The sequence below is a fragment of the Crotalus tigris genome, unplaced genomic scaffold (genome assembly GCF_016545835.1).
Source record: "Crotalus tigris isolate CLP2741 ecotype Arizona unplaced genomic scaffold, ASM1654583v1 scf7180000023774.461318, whole genome shotgun sequence".
Classification (NCBI taxonomy): domain Eukaryota; kingdom Metazoa; phylum Chordata; class Lepidosauria; order Squamata; family Viperidae; genus Crotalus; species Crotalus tigris.
The window spans coordinates 400,440-422,691 of record NW_024100176.1 but is presented as its reverse complement, the minus strand read 5'-3'; the positions used below and the strand labels follow the sequence as shown (position 1 = coordinate 422,691).

At 43.4% G+C, this 22,252-nt stretch overlaps 2 protein-coding genes across 16 annotated transcripts in view; one reads left to right on the top strand and one right to left on the bottom strand.

The window, feature by feature from the left end:
• LOC120298198 (testis-expressed protein 10 homolog) overlaps nt 1-6,272 on the top strand; it is a 35,603-nt gene extending 29,331 nt beyond the window's left edge. The window contains exons 6-7 of one of the 2 annotated variants that reach the window (XM_039321661.1): nt 349-559; nt 5,047-6,272. In XM_039321661.1, the coding sequence (XP_039177595.1) occupies nt 349-559; nt 5,047-5,160 (325 nt within the window). In that variant the 3' untranslated portion in view covers nt 5,161-6,272. The remainder of the gene's footprint in view (nt 1-348; nt 560-5,046) is intronic. The other variant, XM_039321662.1, reaches the window with a different exon arrangement.
• The window catches only part of INVS (inversin), a 370,054-nt gene continuing 353,481 nt past the window's right edge, over nt 5,680-22,252 (bottom strand). For 8 of the 14 annotated variants that reach the window (XM_039321650.1, XM_039321647.1, XM_039321646.1 and 5 more), the window contains one exon: nt 5,680-5,841. In XM_039321650.1, the coding sequence (XP_039177584.1) occupies nt 5,708-5,841 (134 nt within the window). In that variant the 3' untranslated portion in view covers nt 5,680-5,707. Of the gene's footprint in view, nt 5,842-9,121; nt 9,185-19,056; nt 19,160-22,252 lie in introns of all 14 variants that reach the window. The other 6 variants (XR_005553995.1, XR_005553997.1, XR_005553994.1 and 3 more) reach the window with 4 other exon arrangements.

Genomic DNA, 22,252 nt, shown 5'->3' with positions numbered 1-22,252 from the left:
CCACAATTAACTGGGGCAGAAAGCCCCTTTCCCATTTTTAACTACAGCTGTAGGCAAAATGACTGAATTTTTCACAACTGTAAATTAGTAATAAATTATCAGTCCCTTGGAAGTTGTGCAAATAAATTATATCTATGAATTCTTCATACTTATTTATTTTATGTATTTATTAAATGTATATATGGCTGCCCATCTGACTTGCATATGACTGTGGGTTGTATATATAGTTATAGTATAAATAATACCTGTGGTTATTTGCCTGGTTTGAAGTTACTCTTTTCTTACTATAAATCTAGCTAAACTTGTGCACATCTAATCCCCCCCCCCCTTCCTCAACTTCGGTTTCAGGGATGTATTGTGGAGTTCCTGTATCTCAATTCTAAGCACCTCACTTCAAATCTTGAGAGTGATGTTGCAGACTCTTCAAGTGAACCAAGCCTCCCAGGATGAATTGCCTGTTCTTGCTCAGCTTCTTTGTTTGCTAATGCAACATAGACAGCTTCAGACTCATATGAAGACCAATGAATTCCTGGTGAAACAGATTGTCAAAGATATCATGGTAAGGAGCCTATTCTCAGTCACTGGCTACCAAAGCCAAGTTGTAGTCTTATAGAATTGGAAAGTAACAGTTTTTCTAGTCACAAAAAAGGCTGACAGAACTTGGCCCATTAGTCATTAAAGGATAAAGAGTCATTCTTCTCTTCTCTATCATAAGAATGATAGTGGGCTTTCTCCAAAAATCATTTCCATTCTAATCACCAATTCCAGTAAGTAAGGACTTACCATGTTTTCTGCTTCCAAGCTTAGGAAATAGCATTACAATTTCCTGTTCTTATTCCTTCCTAGTTGGGATTGAAGACAAAACTGTATGTTAGCATACACTTTTTAAAAGGTTTATTTTGAATATCTCAAGGGTCTCTTCCTTTTAAGAAGGACGTATTCTAAATTTCTTTTTTCCACTTTGGGGTTTAAAGTTACTATATTAAAAAATAAACAGGAATAGCTATTCTGCTCCCTATCTGTAAAATTATGTAGAGTCTGAATCCCCCTCTTTTTTGTTGAGAGTGTACTTCCTTTTCATCCTTTGTTCAAGCACAACCTTATTCCCAGGCAGGTGTGACAGAGTTTTCAAATAGTAGTTATCTTGAGATTTTCTCCTTCAGAGTGTTTTTTAATCTATTCCCTTCTATTTTTTATTTAACTCTTTAAACTGTACAGCTGTTTAATTGTTTCCATGTACTAATACAATTGGGTGACCTTAAGTAACCCCCTTTCATAATTTCACCACTTGGAATCAAGCTTTCACTTTTAATACCTTAATTTTTTATCTGAATGATAAAAACTTAGATTCTTGCTCCTCTGCCAAGCATCTATTAGATAGTTTGCAGATCTTTCAGAGAAGCAGGAAGATAAAGACTCCTCCCTTAAACTGAACTCAGCCCTCATTCATCTAGTTTCTAGAAAACATTACAGAAGTATTTTATTTTGTCTTCTCCCAATGTGTTTCAACTTTCTAGTGTAGCCTGTAGCCTTAGCATTTCCTAGTGGTCCCCCATCCAAACAAGATCTGACCATGCTTAACTTTTTTTGAAACTCAAGGTCCCTAACAGCTGCCTCTTGCTATAGCAAGTAATAGGGCTTGTATTGGGGGACTAATTATTCCAATGTCTGATAGTTCCAATATCATTAAGTCCCCAAACCATGCTCAGTCCAGAAATTGAACTTAAAGTATCCCTGACAAATATCTCACTCTCTTTCAGTAAAGGAAAATTCATCTACCATTTTAATAACTTTTTATTGTCCAGCTGCTTTTACCATTAGGAAAATTTTCTTCATATGCCATCAGAATTTGTCTCCATAACTTAAGGATGACAGATTGGCAACAAAAGATGGATCCAGTTGTATTGACTATCAGTGATCTCTTGTTAATTTCATTATCTATAGAAGAGAATATATAAAGTTCAGGGTTTAACTGTGGAGTACTTGGTGCTCTCTGAGCTTGGTTGTTTGCTGCAGAGTTTTCATTACCAAACTAAGTAATATCTTCCGTGCACTGAGGATGTTACTGGTTGGATAATGAAACATCTGCAAGCAAACAGCTATGCTTAAGAGATCACCAAGGACTCCACCTTTGTTATCTTTGTGTAATTCTCCATTTTGGAACTAGTGCAGTTGATAACTGTTATATGAAATCCTTCTCTGAATGGGAAACTATATTTCTGTAAAATGAGAAGCCATGAACACTTCATCTGTTATCAAGTCCCCCACATTCTGTCTTTGATCTCCCTTTGTTTCTAAGATTTGTGAAATCTTAATAAATATTACAGACCACACACTTAATATTTTAAATTTAGCTTCCTAAATTTTAGTGGATTACAACCATTTTTGATGATGAGTAAAATTCCATATTACCTGGAATTTCTTTTGACATGTAAACTCAGAAGAAGTGAATAGGATACTTTCTAGGTTATCTTCTGCTACCTGGATCAAACAGTATTCTGTCTGTCCTGGTTTTGCTGTGTGTAACACTCTCTGGAAATTAGTGGTTGTCATTTTCTCTTTACAAATGTGGAAGCTGCCAGATGTGTTAAGAACATAAGACTATAAGTAGTACCAAAAAAAAAAAAAGAATATAAGTAGTACCTTGCGCCTACTGAACCACTGATCCAGCTTTGAGTTCTCAATTGGCCAAAACTAACTGCAAAAGGAATCCTCAAAATATGATCATTATGGAGCCAGCCCATTATGCTCTCATATTACCAAAATTGTTAGGTGAAGCATTCCACCTAATAATTTCCCAATCCCAGCTCTCCCTAATGAATCTTAAAAAATCTGCGGGGGTGCCTCAGGGTGGGAGAGGTCCTTGGAAGCCTAGTATAAGCCCAAGTCCACTTGTCCTGGCCCTCCTAAGGCCTGACACATTCTCCAAGATGCCACTGTTCCACTTTCTGTGACTTGGGTCACTACAGGCCTTTTCCCACTCCCACCAGGTCCCCCTAGGTGTTAGGCCTATTTCCCACTTCATTGCCCAAAGGTCCTCCTCCTCACTTATTGTCTGAAAAGCTCTGAGGCCTTAGACCACTGGAATGGATTGCTTCTTTGCACTACTGTGTGTAATTCCTGAAGCTGCTCCAATTTGTTCTGCCCACAAAATGTTGATTGATTCAGGCACCATCATGTGGCTTGGGGATAAACTGCTTTGTTCTGCTATCATAACAAGGTCTACAGCACTGCAGAAACTTTTTGCGGCATTCAAAAGGATGCTTTCATTTGATTTCTGTGTATAATTTAAAATGCTGGTTCCCCATAAAGCCATATAAAGGCTGTAAGACAACCTTCTCTTACCCGAATAAACCTGATTGTTGTGTGACTTTGGCTGTTTGTACAGTGTATAGTTCTTTATACTCAGGAGGTAAAGAGTGAAACCAGGAGGCCATATTTTTAAGGGCAAACTATCTGGAATAGTCACTGAACAGAGATCAGGTTTATTTCTTCCTTGATGGCCTTCAAGATTTAAAAACTGAGTAGTTTGGGAGAGCAATCTAGTCAGTTAATGTCATCTTTTTTATTTTCCTGATTTATTCATTTATTGTATATATTGTATATGTTAATTATTAAACTGAGTTCTACTAGACTTTTACCCATAGTGATACTTGCACTGACTTCACAGACAGAGGAAAACATTGAAGTAGAATTCCATAGTATTTCCTTTAATTACAAGCATCTGCTTGCTTATATGTAGACAAAATTAATTTGCCTGTTTCTTGGTACGTTGTGTTACAAATACTATAAAACTGAAATGCCTATGTGCCTTCTTAATTTAAAAAAAAAATCAATAACTTTTCTTCTTTGTATTCTAGTTCAGGGGTCCCCAACCCCTGGGCCGCGGCCCACTAGTGAGCCGCCATCTCTTCAAAACCAGGCCATGCAAGCAGTAGACAACCATGTGTATGTGCAGCTCCCCTTGTGTGAGCGGTGGGCATGCACGGTCATGTGCAGCTTCATTTGTGTGCAGTGAGCACATGCACCCATCACTTGTGCAAATGGAGATTCATGAGGTTGCATACACACTACCACTCATTTAGAACCATCCCCTGTCCCCCCCACTGGGCTGCCAAGATGGAAAGGTTGGGGATCACTGTCCTAGATAATTGTATAGGTAGTCCTCGACTTACAACCACAACTGGGACTGGAAACTCAGGTGCTAAGCAATGGGGTTATTAAATGAGTTTGCCTGATTTTACAACCTTAAGTGAATCGGTGTGGTCATTAAACAAATCCAACCTCCCCCATTCCCTTTGCTTGTCTGAAGCCCTTGGAAAGGTTGCAAATGCGTGCTAAGTCTAAAATGCTGCAACTGTTGTTCATTCATGCTGGCTGCCAAGTGTCTGAATTTTGATCATGTAATTATGGGATGCTCCTATAGTTGTAAATGTGAAAACTGGTCATAAGTCACTTATTTTGTCAGATCTGTGTTTTAATGCAGCCTACCACAAAATACGGGGAGGGAGAAAGGGAAGATAGTGAGGGGGGATGACAAGAACCGGAGGTGTCATCCAGAGATAACAGTTGAAAGATCCAAGGACACAAGCCTGGGAATGGAATGCAAAACAGCCATCCAAAGAGGCACCAAAATATGGAACTATTATTACTAAGACACCTAATTTGAATCTTATTGGACACTACCAAGATGACTAAAGGGGAAGGGACCGAGATAAGGGAAATTACTAGGGTTACGCAGGAAATCCTCAGATCTGGCTTTGCTATGCTATAACTACTTGGCTTCAGTAAAAGTATACCCTTCACTACAAGTGGAGTCTAGGATCTTTCTTTCCTGAATGTCCAAGTTGGGACAGGCCTGACAGTATTGTCATAAATTCAAATAGTTGTTAAATGAATGGTAGTAAGTCATAGACTACCTGTATCTTACATTTGTATCTACATGAGTTATAGAAATGAGAAACATTTTCTCCTTTAAAAAATAATTCATTCAGATGCATCTTTGGTTAAATATTTCAAGTAATCATTATGTTTTTTGATTCACAGGTCTTGAAAAGTGATGAAGCTCAAGAGCAGTGGTTGACAGACCTCCATTACAATTTCAATATATATTTAGCCACTCATACCCCAGGATGTGGGGCAGTCAATACACTATATTAAAGAGAATACATGATTGCAAACTCTTTGTAGGAACAAAAAAAGTCATTTTTGTGCAAATTAAAAATGCATTTATACAATCTATGATTTGTGTAAAAACTGTTACTCTTTACATTTGCTATGAAGATTTAAAAGTTACATGAAATAAAATGAAGTAATACAATAGCTTAAAGCAAATAAACAGAAACATATGCAACTGAGAAACATATCAAGAGAAATTTTATATATTGTGAAGAGCTGGGGACAGTTTAGTTGTTATCATTAAATACTTGCTTAAATCTCAATATTGTGCAGCTTAATATATTAAAAAAGTACAGATCATTTTTGTTGTCCAAGCCGGTTGGTTGGTTTCAAAACATTTCATTAGATAACATCTTCAGCAGAGTTTAGGGGGTGTCATTGTCAGTGTTCTTCTGTTTATAAGGGCTTCAGGTGTGGATGTGTCAAGTGAGGGTCTTTTGAGCTTATAGATCATTTAAATAAAAGCACTGGTGAAATTACATTAAAGATACTTTAAAATGTCCACAAATAATCAATAGGCTCTCTTATGCTATAGTGCAGTCTCATTTTCATGGCTGAATCTGGTGTGTTTTGCTTTCATTATTGTGGCAGGTTTCATATTGTACGAAAAATGTTTATATTTCCCTGAATTTTCCGATAAGCAAATATCTTGCAATCCGCCTGCTGTAAAAGAAGCATAAAGTTATTAGTGCTTTTGTTCAGTAAGGACTCAAGATAGTTGATTTTCTTTCTGTATTAAACATAAAATAACGTAACTTCAAAATTCTATTTTATGTAGTTGAAGACCATTAAATGGCAAATGTACTCTTAATTTTTTTAGAGGACTCCTGTGTCTATAGCTGGCAGCTATTATCTCTACTATGTTCTGTGGCATACTTCAGCTCTACCATTTTTATATAAATCTGCTTATATAAATCTGTTGCTTTTTTTAAAAAAATCAGTATTCCTGTTTTGTCCATTGAGAGGTATTATAAAAGGGAAAACAAGGGATAACTTCAAAATTGATATAGTAATGCTTAAAAGTTTGTGATTTTTTTTTTGAATTTTCCGTATTTTAGCATAAATATGACATAAAATGTGATCTATCAAAAATACTACACTTGTTCATTTATTTAGAAAAATGATTCAAAGCTACATATTTGTTTTGGTTTAGGGTTTTGGGGAAAAGAGATGAACCTCTAGGTTATCAGTTCATTTGAAAGAGGGTGTTTCCATCAATAAAATAACAATTGGGTGTGAATGTAAGAGACCCCATCTTATTTGAAGAACAGACTTTTGGGTGTTTGCTGTCAAAGTCTGATAGTGGTTCTTATTGCTCAAAAATAATTTATGGAAAACTGAAAAAGCTAAAAAAAAGTTTAGAAAATGTTTGAACTCCACCAGTCCATTGTCAAGCAGATTGTATAGAAACAGAAACAATTCAACATCATTATTACCAGGAATGGTCTAACATCAATTTTGGGAAGAATAGCGATGGTGAAAATGAATATTTTACCAAAACTACTTTTCCTATTCCAAACAATACCTATAAAATTAAATAATTTTTTTAAATGAATTAAATTCATTGATTTTGAAATTTATCTGGCAAGGGGGAAAAGCCAGAATAAGTCTGAAATTGCTACAAAGAAGCGAAAGAATAAGTCTGAAATTGCTACAAAGAAGCGAAAGAAAATGGAGGATTTGGGCTATCAGACTGGATTCTATACTATCAAGCAGCTGTATTAACATAGTTTAAAAAGTGGATAACCCTTAGACTCAAAAGACTACTATACCTAGAAGGACACGACCTACAACTTGGATGGCACGCTTTTCTATGGTACGGGAAGAACAAAATCCATAAATACTTTCAAAATTACTATATAAGAAATGCCTTGCTTTTGACATGGGAAAAGATAAAAATGAAAATTTATATGAAAATACCAGGATGGATCTCGACAATGAAACGTTTCTGCACCCAAATTTAATCAACTATGAGAAATTTGTGACATATAGAGACATTTTGAATACTGATGGGAAATTATAAGCTAAACAAGAACTGGAAGAACAGGGCATTGAGCTATCATGGTGGCCATACTTGCAAATGCAAATGAGATATGAAAAATATGCTAAAATATATGGTTTTTATAAAGATCAAAGAGGGTTTGACCAGATATTATTGTCATCAGATGAAAAACTGATCAAGAAACTATAAATTTTTGTTAAACCTGAAGATGGAAGACGAATAAGTTAAAGAAACAATAACTTGGGCAAAAAATTTGGGCACAATGTAGAACTAGAAAAATGGCAGAATTTATGGGAAAGAAACTATAAAATAACAAGGGCAGCTATTTATAAAGAAAATCTATATAAAATGTTTTATAGATGGTATGTACCACTTGCAAGATTAGCAGGATGAAGACTCCAAAAAGTGACAAGGAAAAAAAGTTAAAAGAGTGTCTTGTGATGGTTTTCTTCCCTGAGAGAGGTGGGGGGACATGGGGGGAGCCTCCTGAGCCCCATAGCTCTTCCGAGGAAGGAGGAAGAGAGTGGGAAGGAGCTGTGCTGGGATTGGGGCTCGTGCCTTCCGCTGCCCTCCTGCGCTCTTCTGCCGCAGATGCCACAGCTGTGCTTGCCTGGCAGGGGATGCACATGGGCTACTCCCTCACTTGTCATGCCAGGGCTAGGCTGGATTGGGCTGGGCGCAGACCCTCTTTGCCGCTTCTTCTCCCACAGACATCGGGAGCATCTACCCCGCCTATCCTTTGTCCTGGGGCAGCTGCCTGTCTGGTGCTCGCCAGCCAGTGGCCAGCCAGCCAGGCATGCCAGGATGCCTCCCTTCGGGATCCCTCGGCCTCTCCACCCCCTTCAGGCTGGGGCTGGTCAGATTCCCACCATTGGCAGTGCTGCGCCTGTCCCTGACCAGCCCTCCTCCATCCTCCTCCTGCAGGCAGATCAGGGCTTACTGAGCTGAGTGGCGCTTCTCCCTGCCATGGCTCTCGCTCCCCTCTGGCCTCCATCTGCCCGAGGCTCAAGCTCAGCATGCCTGGCTGGCTGGTGACATGCTGAAGAGCGCAGGATGGCGGCAGTTGCCCTGGGATGAGGGGAAGGTGGGGTGAACGCTCCCAATGTCTGCAGGGGAAGAAGCAGCATGGAGGCTCTGCACCCAGCCCCAGCACGGTATGGAAAACAAAGCAGCAGCCCCATGTGCATCGGACCCAATCCTTGCAGGGCACCCTTCTTCCGCTGTCCCAACCCGGTTCCTTACTTCCGTCCAGCTTGTTCTGTGGCCTCACGGCAGTGGCATTGGGCAAGAAGCGGCAAAGAGGGCTTGCTGAGGATCAAGCCGTATTTGCCGCCACTGCCGTCTTCGGAAACAGCGATCAGTGAGGCCTCATCACGGGAGAACTCGGGGAAGCTGGGGTCGAGCCCTACGAAGCCCACCTTCTTGCCCGAGCTGCCCAGATACATGCCTCTGTTGCATGACTTCTGCAGCGGTGGCACAGAGGCCAATTGCAGGTGCAAGTGGGACACCCACATAGGGTAGAGGTGCTGCCCGGGGCCAGAGTGGAGCCAGGTGGGACTACGGGGTGCGTGCAGCAGCGGTGGTGCAGAGGCCGATCGCAGGCACGACAGGACAGCTGCACAGGACAGAGGCGGAGCGGAGCTGGGTGGGATTGTGGGTACCACCACCAGCGGCACAGAGGCCAATCACAGTGGCATAGCTGGGTGGGGCAGCGGCGGCAGCAACAGCTGGGTCACTTTGGCCAAAGTAGCATCGGCGGCAGTGCAAAGGAGGCGAGGAGTGGCGCCCGCAATCTGCCTGACTTCCCCTACACCTGCTTTGCGCAGCTCCTCCTGGGTCCCCTGCGCCTGCCGTTAACCCTCCCACCACCAGGCAGGGTAATGTTGCCAACCCTGCCCCTGCCCAGATGCCCTTGCCTCCCCCAAGCATTTTTTTACTAACCTGCCTTTCAACTGCATTCCGTTTCTTCATTCACTTCTTAGTCTTCGCCATATGTTTGTGAGACTATTGGTAAAAAAAAAGTTCCATCAGACTTTCTAACTTCTCACAAGATTTCACAAGAAGTTAGAAAGTCTCATGGAACTTTTTTTTGTCCCACAAAATCTTACCATGTGTGGCTTTGGCAAATGTTTGGTGGGGGAGGGAAGCAACAGGCCCTGCCCCACCCCTCGCATTAAGTGCCCTGCTCCCACCGCTCCACCCCCCAACACACACAAGCACCTTTTTTCAAGGTCTGATGCATCACTTCCTGTGCTGCTGTGTGGGACTCAAAATAGAGTTCAATCAAGCAATTCCAACTTTGTGAGATCTTTTTTTTCCCACGAGAAATTGAAATTGATTGATTGAACCTTTTTTTTGCACACGGTGGCAGAGGTCTAGGACTGGGGCGACAGTGCACATGCCCACAGAGAGGGCTGTGCGTGCCACCTGTGGCATGCATGCCATAGGTTCGCCACCCTGGCCCTAAAGCAAAAAAATATTGGTCCAAAATACACATGTGGTTACAGAAAATATGTAATTTTAAGCCAGAACTATTTTTTCTAGGTATAATTACAGAGAACTATGACAAAAATGTATATATTTAATATTACATGTATTAACATCAGCGAGAATTACATTTGCACAATATTGGAAAAATGAAAAAACACCATTGGAAAAAGTCATAATCAGGAAAATTTTGGATTGTGCGGAAATGGACAGGCTTACATTGAAAATAAAAGGGAAAGAAGATACAGAATATTTTCAAACATGGAATCTTTTATAAATGGCTAGAAAGCCAGAGTAGAGAGTAGAAATGGAAATTTTATTACTATTAATATCAAATATGTGAACCCAGACAACATGTTGTTTATTAAGCACCAAATATTTGTAACTATAAAAACTTAATAAAATATCTATTAAAAAACTCTGCATAGACAAACTGTATGCCAAGTTATCTAAATGTGAGTTTCATAAAAAAAAAGATTGATTACCTGGGATATCGAATCTCCCATGAGGAAGTCAAAATGGACATGGTGAGGGTGTGTGCGGTATTGGAATGAGCACCTCCCCAAACCAGGAAGCAGCTGCAAAGGTTCCTGGGATTTGCCAATTGTTACTGGCAGTTCATCCCCCCCATTTGCTCAAATAGTCCTCCCCATCATCAACTTGCTAAAAACAAAAGGTGTAGAGGGGGGAAAACCAAAACCCAGACAACCCTTGAAATGGACTATGGAATGCCAGGCAGCATTCAAAAAGCTTAAAATACTGTTTTCTGCTGAGCTGGTGCTGAAACACCCAGACCCAGGAAAATCTTTTGTCATCCAAGTGGATGCCAGCAATGTAGTGGTAAGGGCTTTGCTGTTGCAAGAGAATAAGGAAGGAAATCTGCCACTGTGTGTGTACACATCACAGAAGCTAACAAAAACAGCAACGTGGACAGTGTGGAAAAAGGAGGCTAACTAGATGGGCTCTCCTTACATGGAGGCACTTCCTAAAAGGTAGCAAAATCCCATTCCAGGTCTGGACTGATCACAAAAATCTGGAAGTTCTGACCCCCCTCCCTGAAAATTATTTCCAAAACAAGCACCGTGGGCTCAATACTTCCACCAGTTCAATTTCACCCTGCACTACCTACCAGGGAGAAAAAAGTTCTTGGTTGATGGCTCAAGTCAAAGTTCTGGAGAGCTTTTCTGGACCTCTTAGGAACTGACCAAGGTCTCAGTTCTAGTCACTGTCCTCAGACAAATGGCAGGACAGAATGTTACAACTCAGTACTGGAGCAGTACCTGCACTGTTTTATTAATTAACAACAAGACGACTGGAGAGGCTTCTTGCCATTTGCTGAAGTGGCTTATAACAACTCTGTGCATATTAGCACAGGTTTCTTGCCTGTGCTACCAGGAGCCCATGATACCCTCTTTGAAAGAGTGGATCAATCAATTAAAAAAATATGTGACCATGGTACGCAAAGCCTTAGCAGATGGCTGGGCAACGTATAAAGCCCAAGCTGACAAAAAGAGAGTTGAATCTAACCTTTGCATGTTGGGGAACGTGTATATTTGTCACCCAGTTCCTACAGTCTCTACAACAACCAAAGAAGTTAGGACCAAAGTACCTCATAGTCTGCCTATCCAGATATGTAACAGATAGGGCCTTTTTCTATAAAACGAATTATCAACCCAGCCAGAGTGGAATTGAAATTACCAAAATCATTAAGAAAGGTCCACATGATGTTCCATTGCAGCCTCCTTAAACCTGAAGTGGTTCCGCCCTTAGGGCCGGCAACCCTCCAGTCCGTGAGCCCATCATGGTGGAGGGAGAACAACATTTCAAGATTAAGGAAATCCTTGACTCATACACACACCAGGGAGTCACCCAGTATCTAGTAAAGATATTCCTGGGGCTCAGCCTGAGTGGATGCAAAAGAATCATGTAAAAGCCTATAGACTAATTCCATGCTTTCATGCCTGCAGTGCTATTCTGATAAGCCTTGATAATTACTTAACCTGTCAGAACCCATTCCTATTTCATTTCTATCTATCCCCTCTGACTTAAAAACAAATCTCACCTTTCCCTGGATTCTGCCATACTCCCAAAGGGGAGGGGGATGTGCTTGTGGAGTTATTGCTTTCACTTCCTCTATTTGCTACAATGTAACCTTTTGCTTCATTTATTGTCGCTGTGTCTGCTGCCTGCTACAATGTAACAAATTGCTTCCTGCACTATGTCTTTCTCTGAACTTTATCTTCCTAAACTGTCAGTTAGAACAAGGGAGGAAATAAGGAATGTAACCCAGTGCTTGGTTTATTTCTACGCTCTCAGAGGAAGGTGTGAAGAAGCCGCTGACCATTGCTGCGTGAACTGGAGACGGGCTGATGTTATTTCCCCTTTCCCATGATGGACTTAACACCTGATAATTGGTTGTTACATATCTGGACAGGCAGACTATGAGGTAGGGTCTAAGTTGGGGATACCTTAATCTATCACTCTGCATGGGAAATCTCAGATCCTGTCTATTATGCCTGCTATCAACTATTCTTAATAAAAGTTCCAGTTGGAAGAAACCGTCTCCAAGAGTTCTGCTTTCTTAAGATGTGGGATTGAAGTGGGTCCTTACATAACCACTATTTTCTTCTCCCTCTTTTTTATTTTCTCTTTTTCAGTTGGTTCTTCCCTCCTTTTGGCAGGGACAGTTTATCAAGTTCTTCCAGAATGTTGACATAAGAAAGGGAAGGGAGAGCACGTATGAGTGGGGATTGAAGATGTTCCTCTACTCTAATCTTTTTTTTAATGTACTGGTTTTTAACAATAACGATCTCGAGTGCCTGATGTACAGCATCTTGGTTTATATATTTGAGAAAAAAATCCCAGCAAGAAAAATTAATTAACAGTCAATAATGATTAAGTTTGATAATTCCATAATTAGTATATTGATTAATAATATCTTTCTTTGATCTTCCCTTTTCCCATTTGTATTCTCCTTCTTCAACCTTAAACAAATATAATTCTTAATATTTTCAATATATAAATGATTAAATATAGACATGTTTCATATTTATACAGATAGTGATAACATCTATGTATAACATTTTATCAGTTTATATTATTCTTATAAACATCATCACCATGCATCCTATTTTTGTAATTTTTCTGTAAGTTTAATTTTCCCTTTTATTCAATCCATTCTTATCAGTCATGATTTTCTCAATATTAGTCATCCAAATATCCAATTTTTTCCATTTAAGTACACCATCCCAATTTTTTCATATTTCATGTATTATAAAAATACTGTGTTTCTTATCTATCTTATAACATCTGGATATAACATCCTTTCTGATCAGCTTATATTTCACTTATATTTATAAAAGTTACATCATCCCAATATTTTTACATTTCATATATTGTAAAACATACTATATTACTTAAATCTCTTATCCCTCTTGTTATAGGGCCCCTTTATGTTCAAAGTTCTCTATTCTTTTAACCATATTCAAACAAGTATTTACTTATGTACTACTCCATCTGGTAAGGGCAAGTCAAATCTCTTGAATCTGTCTCTAGCCTTCTTTTGCTGAATAGCTTTCCAAGTTGTTATATTCCGCTTACCCAGCAGTTCCTGTGTTTTTGCAAGTATTGTTGGGAATTCAAAAGATAGAATAGGTAGAATATATACTTTCTGTCTCCCAAACTCTAATGATTCTCCTGGGAAATCTATGGTCCACTCCTTGTAGATTTTTTCCTATTTATGTTGGATTATAATTCTTTCCATTTGTAGCTTTGTTGATATGATCATGTTCTTCTAATTTCTGTTCTGTTATCTGATTTGTTTGTTCATTCACTGTCATTTTCTGAGTATTTTTTGATTGTAGATGTAGATTAGAGACATGTGTCGTCAAGGTTGTTCTGTCCTTGTGGTTTTAAATCTATTGTCATTTGTATCTGTCGTAACATTGTGTACATTTCCTCTTGGAAAGTATTTGTCTTGCCTTGAAATATTGCTTCTGAGGGTCTTTGATGTTCCAGGCTAAATTCTTCAGGAGTGAATATTGAGTGTGGTGTCCTGTCATTTTTTGATAAGTGTATGATGTCCATGTTGTCTCCCCTTTTCAAATAGTCTTTCATCGATATTTTAGTTCAGGGGTTAATTATCAACCAAAATTGCAATTGCATCTTAAGTCCTTCCTGTAGATTCTCCTCTAAAAGATTAGCCAAGAGCCAAAGTTTTTCTTTTCCTCTAAACAATTCTTAAATTTAGTCAACAGTCCAGGTATTTTTCTTTCAGACACTTTTTAATCTTATGGCTGGGCCAGCTCTTCTTTGTTCCCTGCTGTCTTCAAGGTTATTTAAAATTTAAGGGAACAGATTATTCTTTGTTTCTGGGCGTCCTGCCAATTTCTGAGTCACTATTGTTGCTGTTCTGTGCTCTGATTCTCCACTAGGTATCAGTAGTTGTTCATTTTCCAGTTTTTTCAGAAAAAAATTATTGTTATATATTTTTAATAATTTCATTAAAACCCTTTTAGGTGTAGTCTTAGCAGTTTTTTTATTTTCTAGATTTATCCAGACTGTAGTATTTTAAATTTAATTTCAGTCTATTTCTTTCCCCCTTAGTATTAATTCACCGCTTCCGTCTATGAGGGAATGGGGACATAATCCCCTCCCTTCACAGGTTTTCTTTTTTGGGGGGTCTTTCCCAAGGATTCAGTTAGTAGATACAAGAGAGAAGATGGATACTCTCACCAGTTCCAAGCATACTGTTCACCAATGTTCTTGTTTGTGCTCTTGGACTTTGGCTACAGGTAGCTGGGGCTAGACGCTGACATGCTAGCCTTTCTCCCATTGGGTTGGAGGGCTTCCCCCAGATCGAACAAAACAACTGTCATTGTTTCATGATCAACGGATAGCCCTTCCTTCACGGTCACCTCTTGTGGCAACTTCAGACCCATTTAGAGCCCCTGTAGCAGGACAAAACTGGCTGCAGGGAGCCTTCATGGTGGCGGAAGAAGGGCATTCTGCGAGGGTTGGGTCAAAGCGGTGGGAGAAGGGCACTCTGCGAGGGTTGGGTTGGAACAGCATTGGGCACAATATGCGAGGTGGCAAACAGCCGTGTCACACCAAAAACTGCTGTTTGCCGCCTCCTGCCCAATGCCACTGCCATGAGGCCACGGAACAAGCCGGGTGGAGGTAAGGAACCTGGTCGGGGCGGAGGCAGAAGGGTGCTCTGCAAGGGCAGTGGCATTGGGCAGGAGGTGGCAAATAGCTGGTTTCGGCGTGGCACAGCTGTTTGCCACCTCGCATAGTGCGCCCAATGCCGCTCCAACCCAACCCTCACAGTGCACCCTTCTCCTGCCACCCCAACCTGGTTCCTTACCTCCACCTGGCTTGTTCTACGGCCTCATTGCAGTGGCATTGGGTGCGACATGTGAGGCAGCAAATGGCATGCCAAAACCAGCCATTTGCTGCCTCCTGCCCAGTGCCATTGCCATAAGGCTGCGGAACAAGCTGGGTGGATGTAAGGAACCAGGTTGGGGCTCTATGAGGGTTGGGTCGGATGCATGTAGGGTTGCTGCCTCACTTTCCATGCCGTTCCAGGGCTGGGCTGGACTGGGCATGGAACCTCCATGCTGCTTCTTCCCCTGCGGACATTGGGGACTGCCCACCCCGCCTACCCCTCCTCATCCAGCCTGTCCCCAGCCAGCCGGGCATGCCTCCAGCCTGTCCCCAGCCAGTCGGGCATGCCAAGCTCGGGCCTCAGGCAGATGAAGGCCGGAGGGGAGTGAGAGCATTGGCTGCCTGGCTCCTCCGCCTGAGGACACATGCGGGGAGAGGTGCCACACGGCTCAGTAAAGCTGCGGTCTGCCCACAAAAGGTGGAGGAGGATGGAGGAGGAGGGCTGGCCAGAGACAGGCACAGTGCTGTCCACGGGGGGAATGTGACCAGCCCCAGCCTGGAGGATAGAGGCTGAGGGAACCCGATGGGAGACATCCCGGCATGCCCAGCGACGGGCTGGAGAGCACCGGATAGTGGCAGCTACCCTAGGTGTTGTGGTTCCGGCTAATGAAACATTCCAAAGAACTTCCAGACATTTATTTTCCTAAAAGTCTTTTATTGTTACAAAATGTTGGCACAGGCACAACGGAGGGATGCTAGGATCTAAGTTCTCTTCCTCTGAGCACTTAAATTATCAGCATGTTCCCTCCCTAAATTAGCCGTCATATCTCACATTATCCAATTAGTGTGAAGGTCAAATGTTTTCTTCCTCTTTTTTTCCCGGGCTTTACCCCCAACCCCCCCCTTCTGCTCTGTATTAACCCCATAATTACCAGACAATTCTACATATTGTCAAAAGCAAGAATATACAATATTTGCAGCATTGACATCCAGCCCCTCTTACAAGAAGGACAGATCCTGTAAAGTAAACAAAAACATATGTTAAGGGTTATCTTTCGGTTTGTTGGGGTGTTTCATATGAAATCTTTTGACCAATCTGTCAGCTTTCACTTCACTGGATTTCACCCAGGTGGCTTCAGACAACGGGTATCCCTTCCATCAGGGAGCCATCGGCTTGCTCAAATCTCACCGGTTTGGAAAGCTGTTTTGCCCTTATGCCCATTTTCATGACAAACGCCAGACTAATAATGCAGCGGGTGCATCCCGAATCAATTAGTATGTTCAAGTCTATTTGTGCCCCAGACTTAGGGATTATAGGTTTCGCGGCCAGTGAAAAAGGCAGGATTTGTTGACTCATCATTGGGTCGTTTTCTCCTTCATCGTTGCTGTCAAAGAAGGGTAGAGCAGGGGCAGGTCCATCTGGAGTCTCGGCGTCCTCCTGTGTGTGGGGTGTAAGCTGGGCGACAGGTTCCTGCGTGAGTCGGTTGGAGTTTTCTCTCGTTGGCCGCTGAGCAGGTTTCTTTTGCATTGCTGGTTCTGGCCTGCTCTGCAGTCGGGGGTAGGGGACTGGACAGGTGGCCGCTTGATGTCCTCCTTGTCCACATCGGAAACACTTGAAGGAAGGGCATGTAGGTGGCCTGGGTCTCTCAGCTCTTGCAGTAGTCAAAGGCTTTCGTGGGGATGATTGCTGTCTGGGTAGCTCTGGTTGCCGTTCGGGTTCATGTGGAGGAGGCTTCTTATAGCAAGAGAGCTTAACATCTTGCTTCACGGCCGTCTGGTACCACTCCTGCAGCCGATCAGGTACTTCTCGATAGAGAGAAGTACCTGAGAGAGGTGATTGTCTAATCCCTCGATGAAGTAATGTATGAGGGACTGCTCAGGCCACCCCTCTATTCAACCTGCTATCTTGCAGAATTCTTGCACGTACTCCAGGGCTGGCCTCCCGGCTTGTTTTATTTTATGAATTTGTCCTGCTGCTTTGAGGCCAATGGATGGGTCCTCAAATCGTTCTCTCAGATTTAAGAGAAAGCGGTGGGGATCTTCCAATTTGGGGGCTTGCTCGCTATATAAATTGTTCAGCCATTCAGATGCTTCTCCCTCTAGGTTGGGTGCAATGACATCGACCATGGCTCCTGGTTCCAGGTACAGATAGGCCCAGCATTTCAAGTGAGAACGCACTTGGTTGAGGAAAAAAATCAGCTTCTCTGGGTCCCCATCAAAGGTTGCATTGAAAGATGGTTCGAACACAGGCTGCTGTGGCCCCCACTGGGGCTGGTTCTACGGCTGCTGGGCTCTCTGCTGCTGGTCAGCGGGGTCTGATGGTGCCCCCTGCTGCTGTAGCCTCCCAATGGTGGCTGCGCAAGTTGGGGTTGTAGTGGTCTTCTCTGCTGTTGGACTGCAGGGGGTGGTGACGCCCTCTGCTGCTGCTGATCATTCATCTGCTGGGGAAACCCATCTACCCATTGCTGCAGATTCCTCAGGCTGGAATTCCCCTTCAGGATTGGGGTCCCTGGCCGGTAAAGGCAGGATCTGACAGGCTTCCTGCTGGGCTCCCCACTGCTCTTGTGGCCCCCCCAGTTGCTGTAGGCCCCAACCTGGCTGCAGATTTATGTCCAGGGGTTGCACGTTTGGGGGCTATGGCCAACATCCTTGCTGTGGCTGTTCTCCCAACAGCTGCTGATCTCCTGGCTTCTGTACCACCCCAAGGCATTGCAAGGCCTCTATTAGCTGTGGTAAGTTCAGAGGACATGGATCAGCCACCTGTTGGGAAACCCAATCTCCCCATTGCTGCAGAGGATTCAGACTGGGATTCTCTCTCTATTCAGGGCTGGAGTCCCTGGCAGGAACATCTGCATTGGAAGGTTTCACTTTGTAGGAACTGATTTCTGGTTTTCATTTCTGAGTTTTGAAATCTTTCCAATGACTCACCCATAACTGTGTTATCTGTCCATTCTGCTTTTGAAGTCTTCGCTCTCAGCTGGTAAATCTGCCAAATTCCTCGCTCCCCCGGCTTGCTGGCTGTTGTTCCCCCCCTCCCCGGGGAAACTGTTGCAGTTATGGGGCTGGCCTCAGACAATCTTTCTTTCTCCATAATGAGATCTTCCCCGAATCTTTACCAGCTTCTCTCAAGCATAGAGATAGCAGATGGGGCTCGGGACCCCAGGTCATTTGAAAAGAATGTGGGATCCTAGCATGATGTTGTGGTTCTGACTAATGAAACATTCCAAAGAACTTCCAGGCATTTATTTTCCTAAAAGTCTTTTATTGTTACAAAATGTCAGCACAGGCACAATGGAGGGATGCTAGGATCTAAGTTCTCTTCCTCTGAGCAGTTAAATTATCAGCATGTTCCCTCCCTAAATTAGCCATCATATCTGACATTATCCAATTAGTGTGAAGGTCAAATGTTTTCTTCCTCTTTCTTTCCTGGGCTTTACCCCCAACCCCCCTTCTGCTCTGTATTAACCTCATAATTACCAGACAATTCTACATATTGTCAAAAGCAAGAATATACAATATTTGTAGCGTTGACACTAGGACGAGCAATAAGTGGGATGGACACTCCTGATCTCCACGAAGCAGTGAGGAGGCTCCGCGTCTAGCCCAGTCCTGCCCAGCCCCAGCATGGCACGGAAAGTGAGGCAGCAGCCCCATGTGTGTTCCCGTGCACGAGTGTGTCCCTACCCTGCCAGGCAAGCGAAGCTGTGGCATCTGTGGCAGAAGAGCGCAGGCAGACAGCCATGCTCTCGGTCCCCTCCGGCCTCCATCTACCTGAGGCCTGAGCTCAGCATGCCTGGTTGGCTGGCGACAGGCTGGAGAGCACCGGACAGTGGCAACTGCCCCAGGACAAGCGGTAGGTGGGGTGGGTGCTCTCGATGTCTGCAGGGGAAGAAGTGGTGAGGAGGCTCCACGCCCAGCTCAGTCTAGCCCAGCCCCAGCACGTCAAGTTAGGCAGCAGCCCCACGTGTGTTCCCGAGCATGAGAGCATGAGGGGGGGGAAATACCTTTGTGGCCATCTGGTTTCACAGATGCCTGGAAAGCTGGCCAGTTATCATTTTTCGGCCAGAAGTTCTCATAACATCTTCACACTGGGCCATTGGGATGAAGCTGAAAAAAACAGGACTTTTAGCTTAATGCTTTGCACGAGAATTTCAGATTCTGTCTTTTTACTCTGGAATCACTTTCTCTCAGTAAAAGATCCTCTTTAAAACAATGCTTGTTTCCTGAGTGTGATTTTCTGGGGGAATAGATGAGGGAACTTCTTATAGAAGGCCCATAGGACTTTGGGGAGCCCAAGGGCAGGAAGTAGAGCATGAGATATCTCAGAAGGTGGGACAAGGATTTCAGAAGCCTCCCTGGAGGTGCTTGTGCTGACACTAACCTCCCATAGTTTTCCCCACTGCTAATCAACTCTTGGTATCTAACAACCTGTGCATTTGTTTAATGCATTGGGGAATGCAGGGATGGGGAGGTCATTAATTATGTGTTTCATTTAACATAGTCCTCAATTTCCAAACAAATGGGCAGGCTCCATTACTATCATAAATTGTATAGCTTACTGGTTCTTGACAGTTTAAATATTAAAAACAAAACAAAACAGAAATCCTTACTGATACACACGAAGAAAATGAATTGTCAACTTTAGATAGGTCAAAAGCTTCCAAAGTTCCAAACAGTGTCAGGTCCCCAAATTCTTATTGTCTCCTTTCCATATATATATTCTTGATTTTGCTTTGGGGCCTGCCATTATGCTGGGGGGAGGGGGAATATTTGCTTTTGCTTAGGATAACTTTCACTTTCTGCTTTCCTTCTTCCATCTCTATCCACTTGAATAAGGAATGTGTGTCCCTTATAAGGGAGACAGTTACAGAAAAATGAAAGCTGGAGAAAACATTGAGATGCACACCAACTGTACCAGTTACCCACTCATTTTGCCACCTGTGGACTGGTGGATTTGAAATGGACATTGTGATTTTGGTGGGAGGAGGAATATTGCTGGTTTAATTACACTGTTCAAGCGGGATTTTCCCGAGATCTCACCTTGACTTCCCTATTGTCACTAGCCCCTAATAAAAGTTTCCTTTTGAGACAATGCCTGTTTCAAGAGTTCTGGTTTTTTGGGTGGTTAGCTGAGGTGGGTCCTTACATACAGTAGGAATCTTAGTGAATTATGAAAAGAAGACTTCTTGAAACACTGTTCAAAAGAGAAAGTAGAGTCCATTATAAAAAAGAGGGGTCAACCTATTCTCCAGCACTGGAGATGGATAATCCACGCAGTGGGTTGAGACTGTATTCCTGGCCAATCAGATCAGTCAGCCAAAGTTGCCACGCCCCGTCTTGGACCATGATCCTTAGTCTTGACTGATCTGGCCATACAGAGACACCTACAACTTTTGGCTCCTGGGCAGGTATAGTTCCTTTCCATTAGGGGGGATTTTTTCTAGTAGTTGAAATTGCTTAGTTTAAAAGTTAATTAGAGATAATTTAATTCAATTTAATTGATCACTCAAAAATGTCCTTGCTAAATTGTAAGACTCAGGAAGTCAGATTCCTACAGGGGAAACCACCCCCACTTAAAAGGGGGAAATCCCTAACTCCCCTCCCTAACCCAAAAACCCCAGCCACCTTCCAGCAGCCGGCAGCCGCCTTAAACAAACGGGGAGACTCGGGCAACCCCTCGCGTTTAAAACAAACAAAACAAAAAAGACAGAAAGGCAAGCAGTTAGCGAGGGAAGCGGAGGACAAAGGGGACGCATGCTGGGAGGGAGATTGATTAAGGGAAACAGCTGGCATGCGAAGGAACAGTCTTTTCACTCCAGGCTGCTCAGGATTTTTTAAACGAGGCGCCATTGTCTGCACAGCTGGAAGCACGCGCAGCTCTTTGTTACAACCGCATGTGGCATAGGCAGCCTTGTTAACACATGCGCAGTAGCCTCCTGGCAGCGGCGGCCATATTTTTTGTCCAAACAGGGGAGTTAAAGCTCACTGAGAAAGCTAGGTTCAGCCGCTGGAGTGAATTAATAGGCAAGCAGTACTGGGGTACTAAAGCATCTATTATTCATTCAGAGACATTCAAATCAGACACATAGCTACTGGTTCCAGGACTTGGTGTCTTCTACCTAAAGTAAATAAGAACCTTTCATAACTAACTGTGTTTAGTTGCCTTTGGCTCCTTCCAGACTTCGGGTCCCCCATTAGTGGCCCGTACGCCTCTGGATTTAGTGGTGGGTTCCAGGCATCCCCAGTCGCGTGCCTGTCCTTACCCACCATAGTCAAGCCGGGTTCCAGGCATTCCCATTAGCGTGCCTGTTCTTATCCGTGCACAGTGACTAACTCTGACAATTTTGCAGAGTCTGCTCCTGAGTTCCAGACGCCCCCAGTAGTGCGCCTGTCCTTACTCAAAGTTGGAGCTCTCCTACTACCTGGGTCCCCCCTATCGCGGCCCAGCGTTAGTGGAGAATGGAGGAAGCAATCATTCCCTCCACTGGAGCCCCGCCTTCATCCTCTGGAGCACCTGCTTCAGAGGATTCGGAATCCTCTGCAGCCCCTAGAAAGGCTGCAAGGAAGTCATCAAAGAAGGCTGACAAACAGGCAATCAGAAGACACCAAGCCCTAGAAAAAGAGTTCGACAGAGCCCAGAAAAGGGCCAGAATTGAAAATAGGCAGAATGGGGGAATAGGTCCTGATCTACCGCTGGGTCTCCCTTCATCCCCACGGGCCATTTGGTCATTAGGGAGCTCATCACAGTCCCAAACAGAGGGTGGGATAGGCGAATTCTCATCGCTCTCCCGATCCCCCTCCCCACGGAGGTTACAGGAAACCCCGAGGACCATGCTAACCACAGCACCTGCAGGGTCGCAGGCAATGGTCACTCCTCCTGCATTGACGGGGGATCTGCTAGCTACCCTAATAGCACAGGCAGTGGACCGTGCATTTGAGGCCAGGGCTCAAACTTCAAAAGCCAAGCCTCTAGGACTTAGAACGAGGCATCGGGAGGAAACGGAGGACCATCAGGACCTCTCCTCCGTCTCAGACTCGTCGGTCTCTGAGGAAGCTTACCTGGACCAGCCAGGTACGTCACAAGGGATTCAAATGTCTGAGGAGGAGGAGGACACCTCACCTCAAGGGCCGTCCTTCAGCGGCCTGTTTAACCCTTCTCTTTTTGTTACTATTCTGCGCAAGGCTGAGGCCACAGCCCAT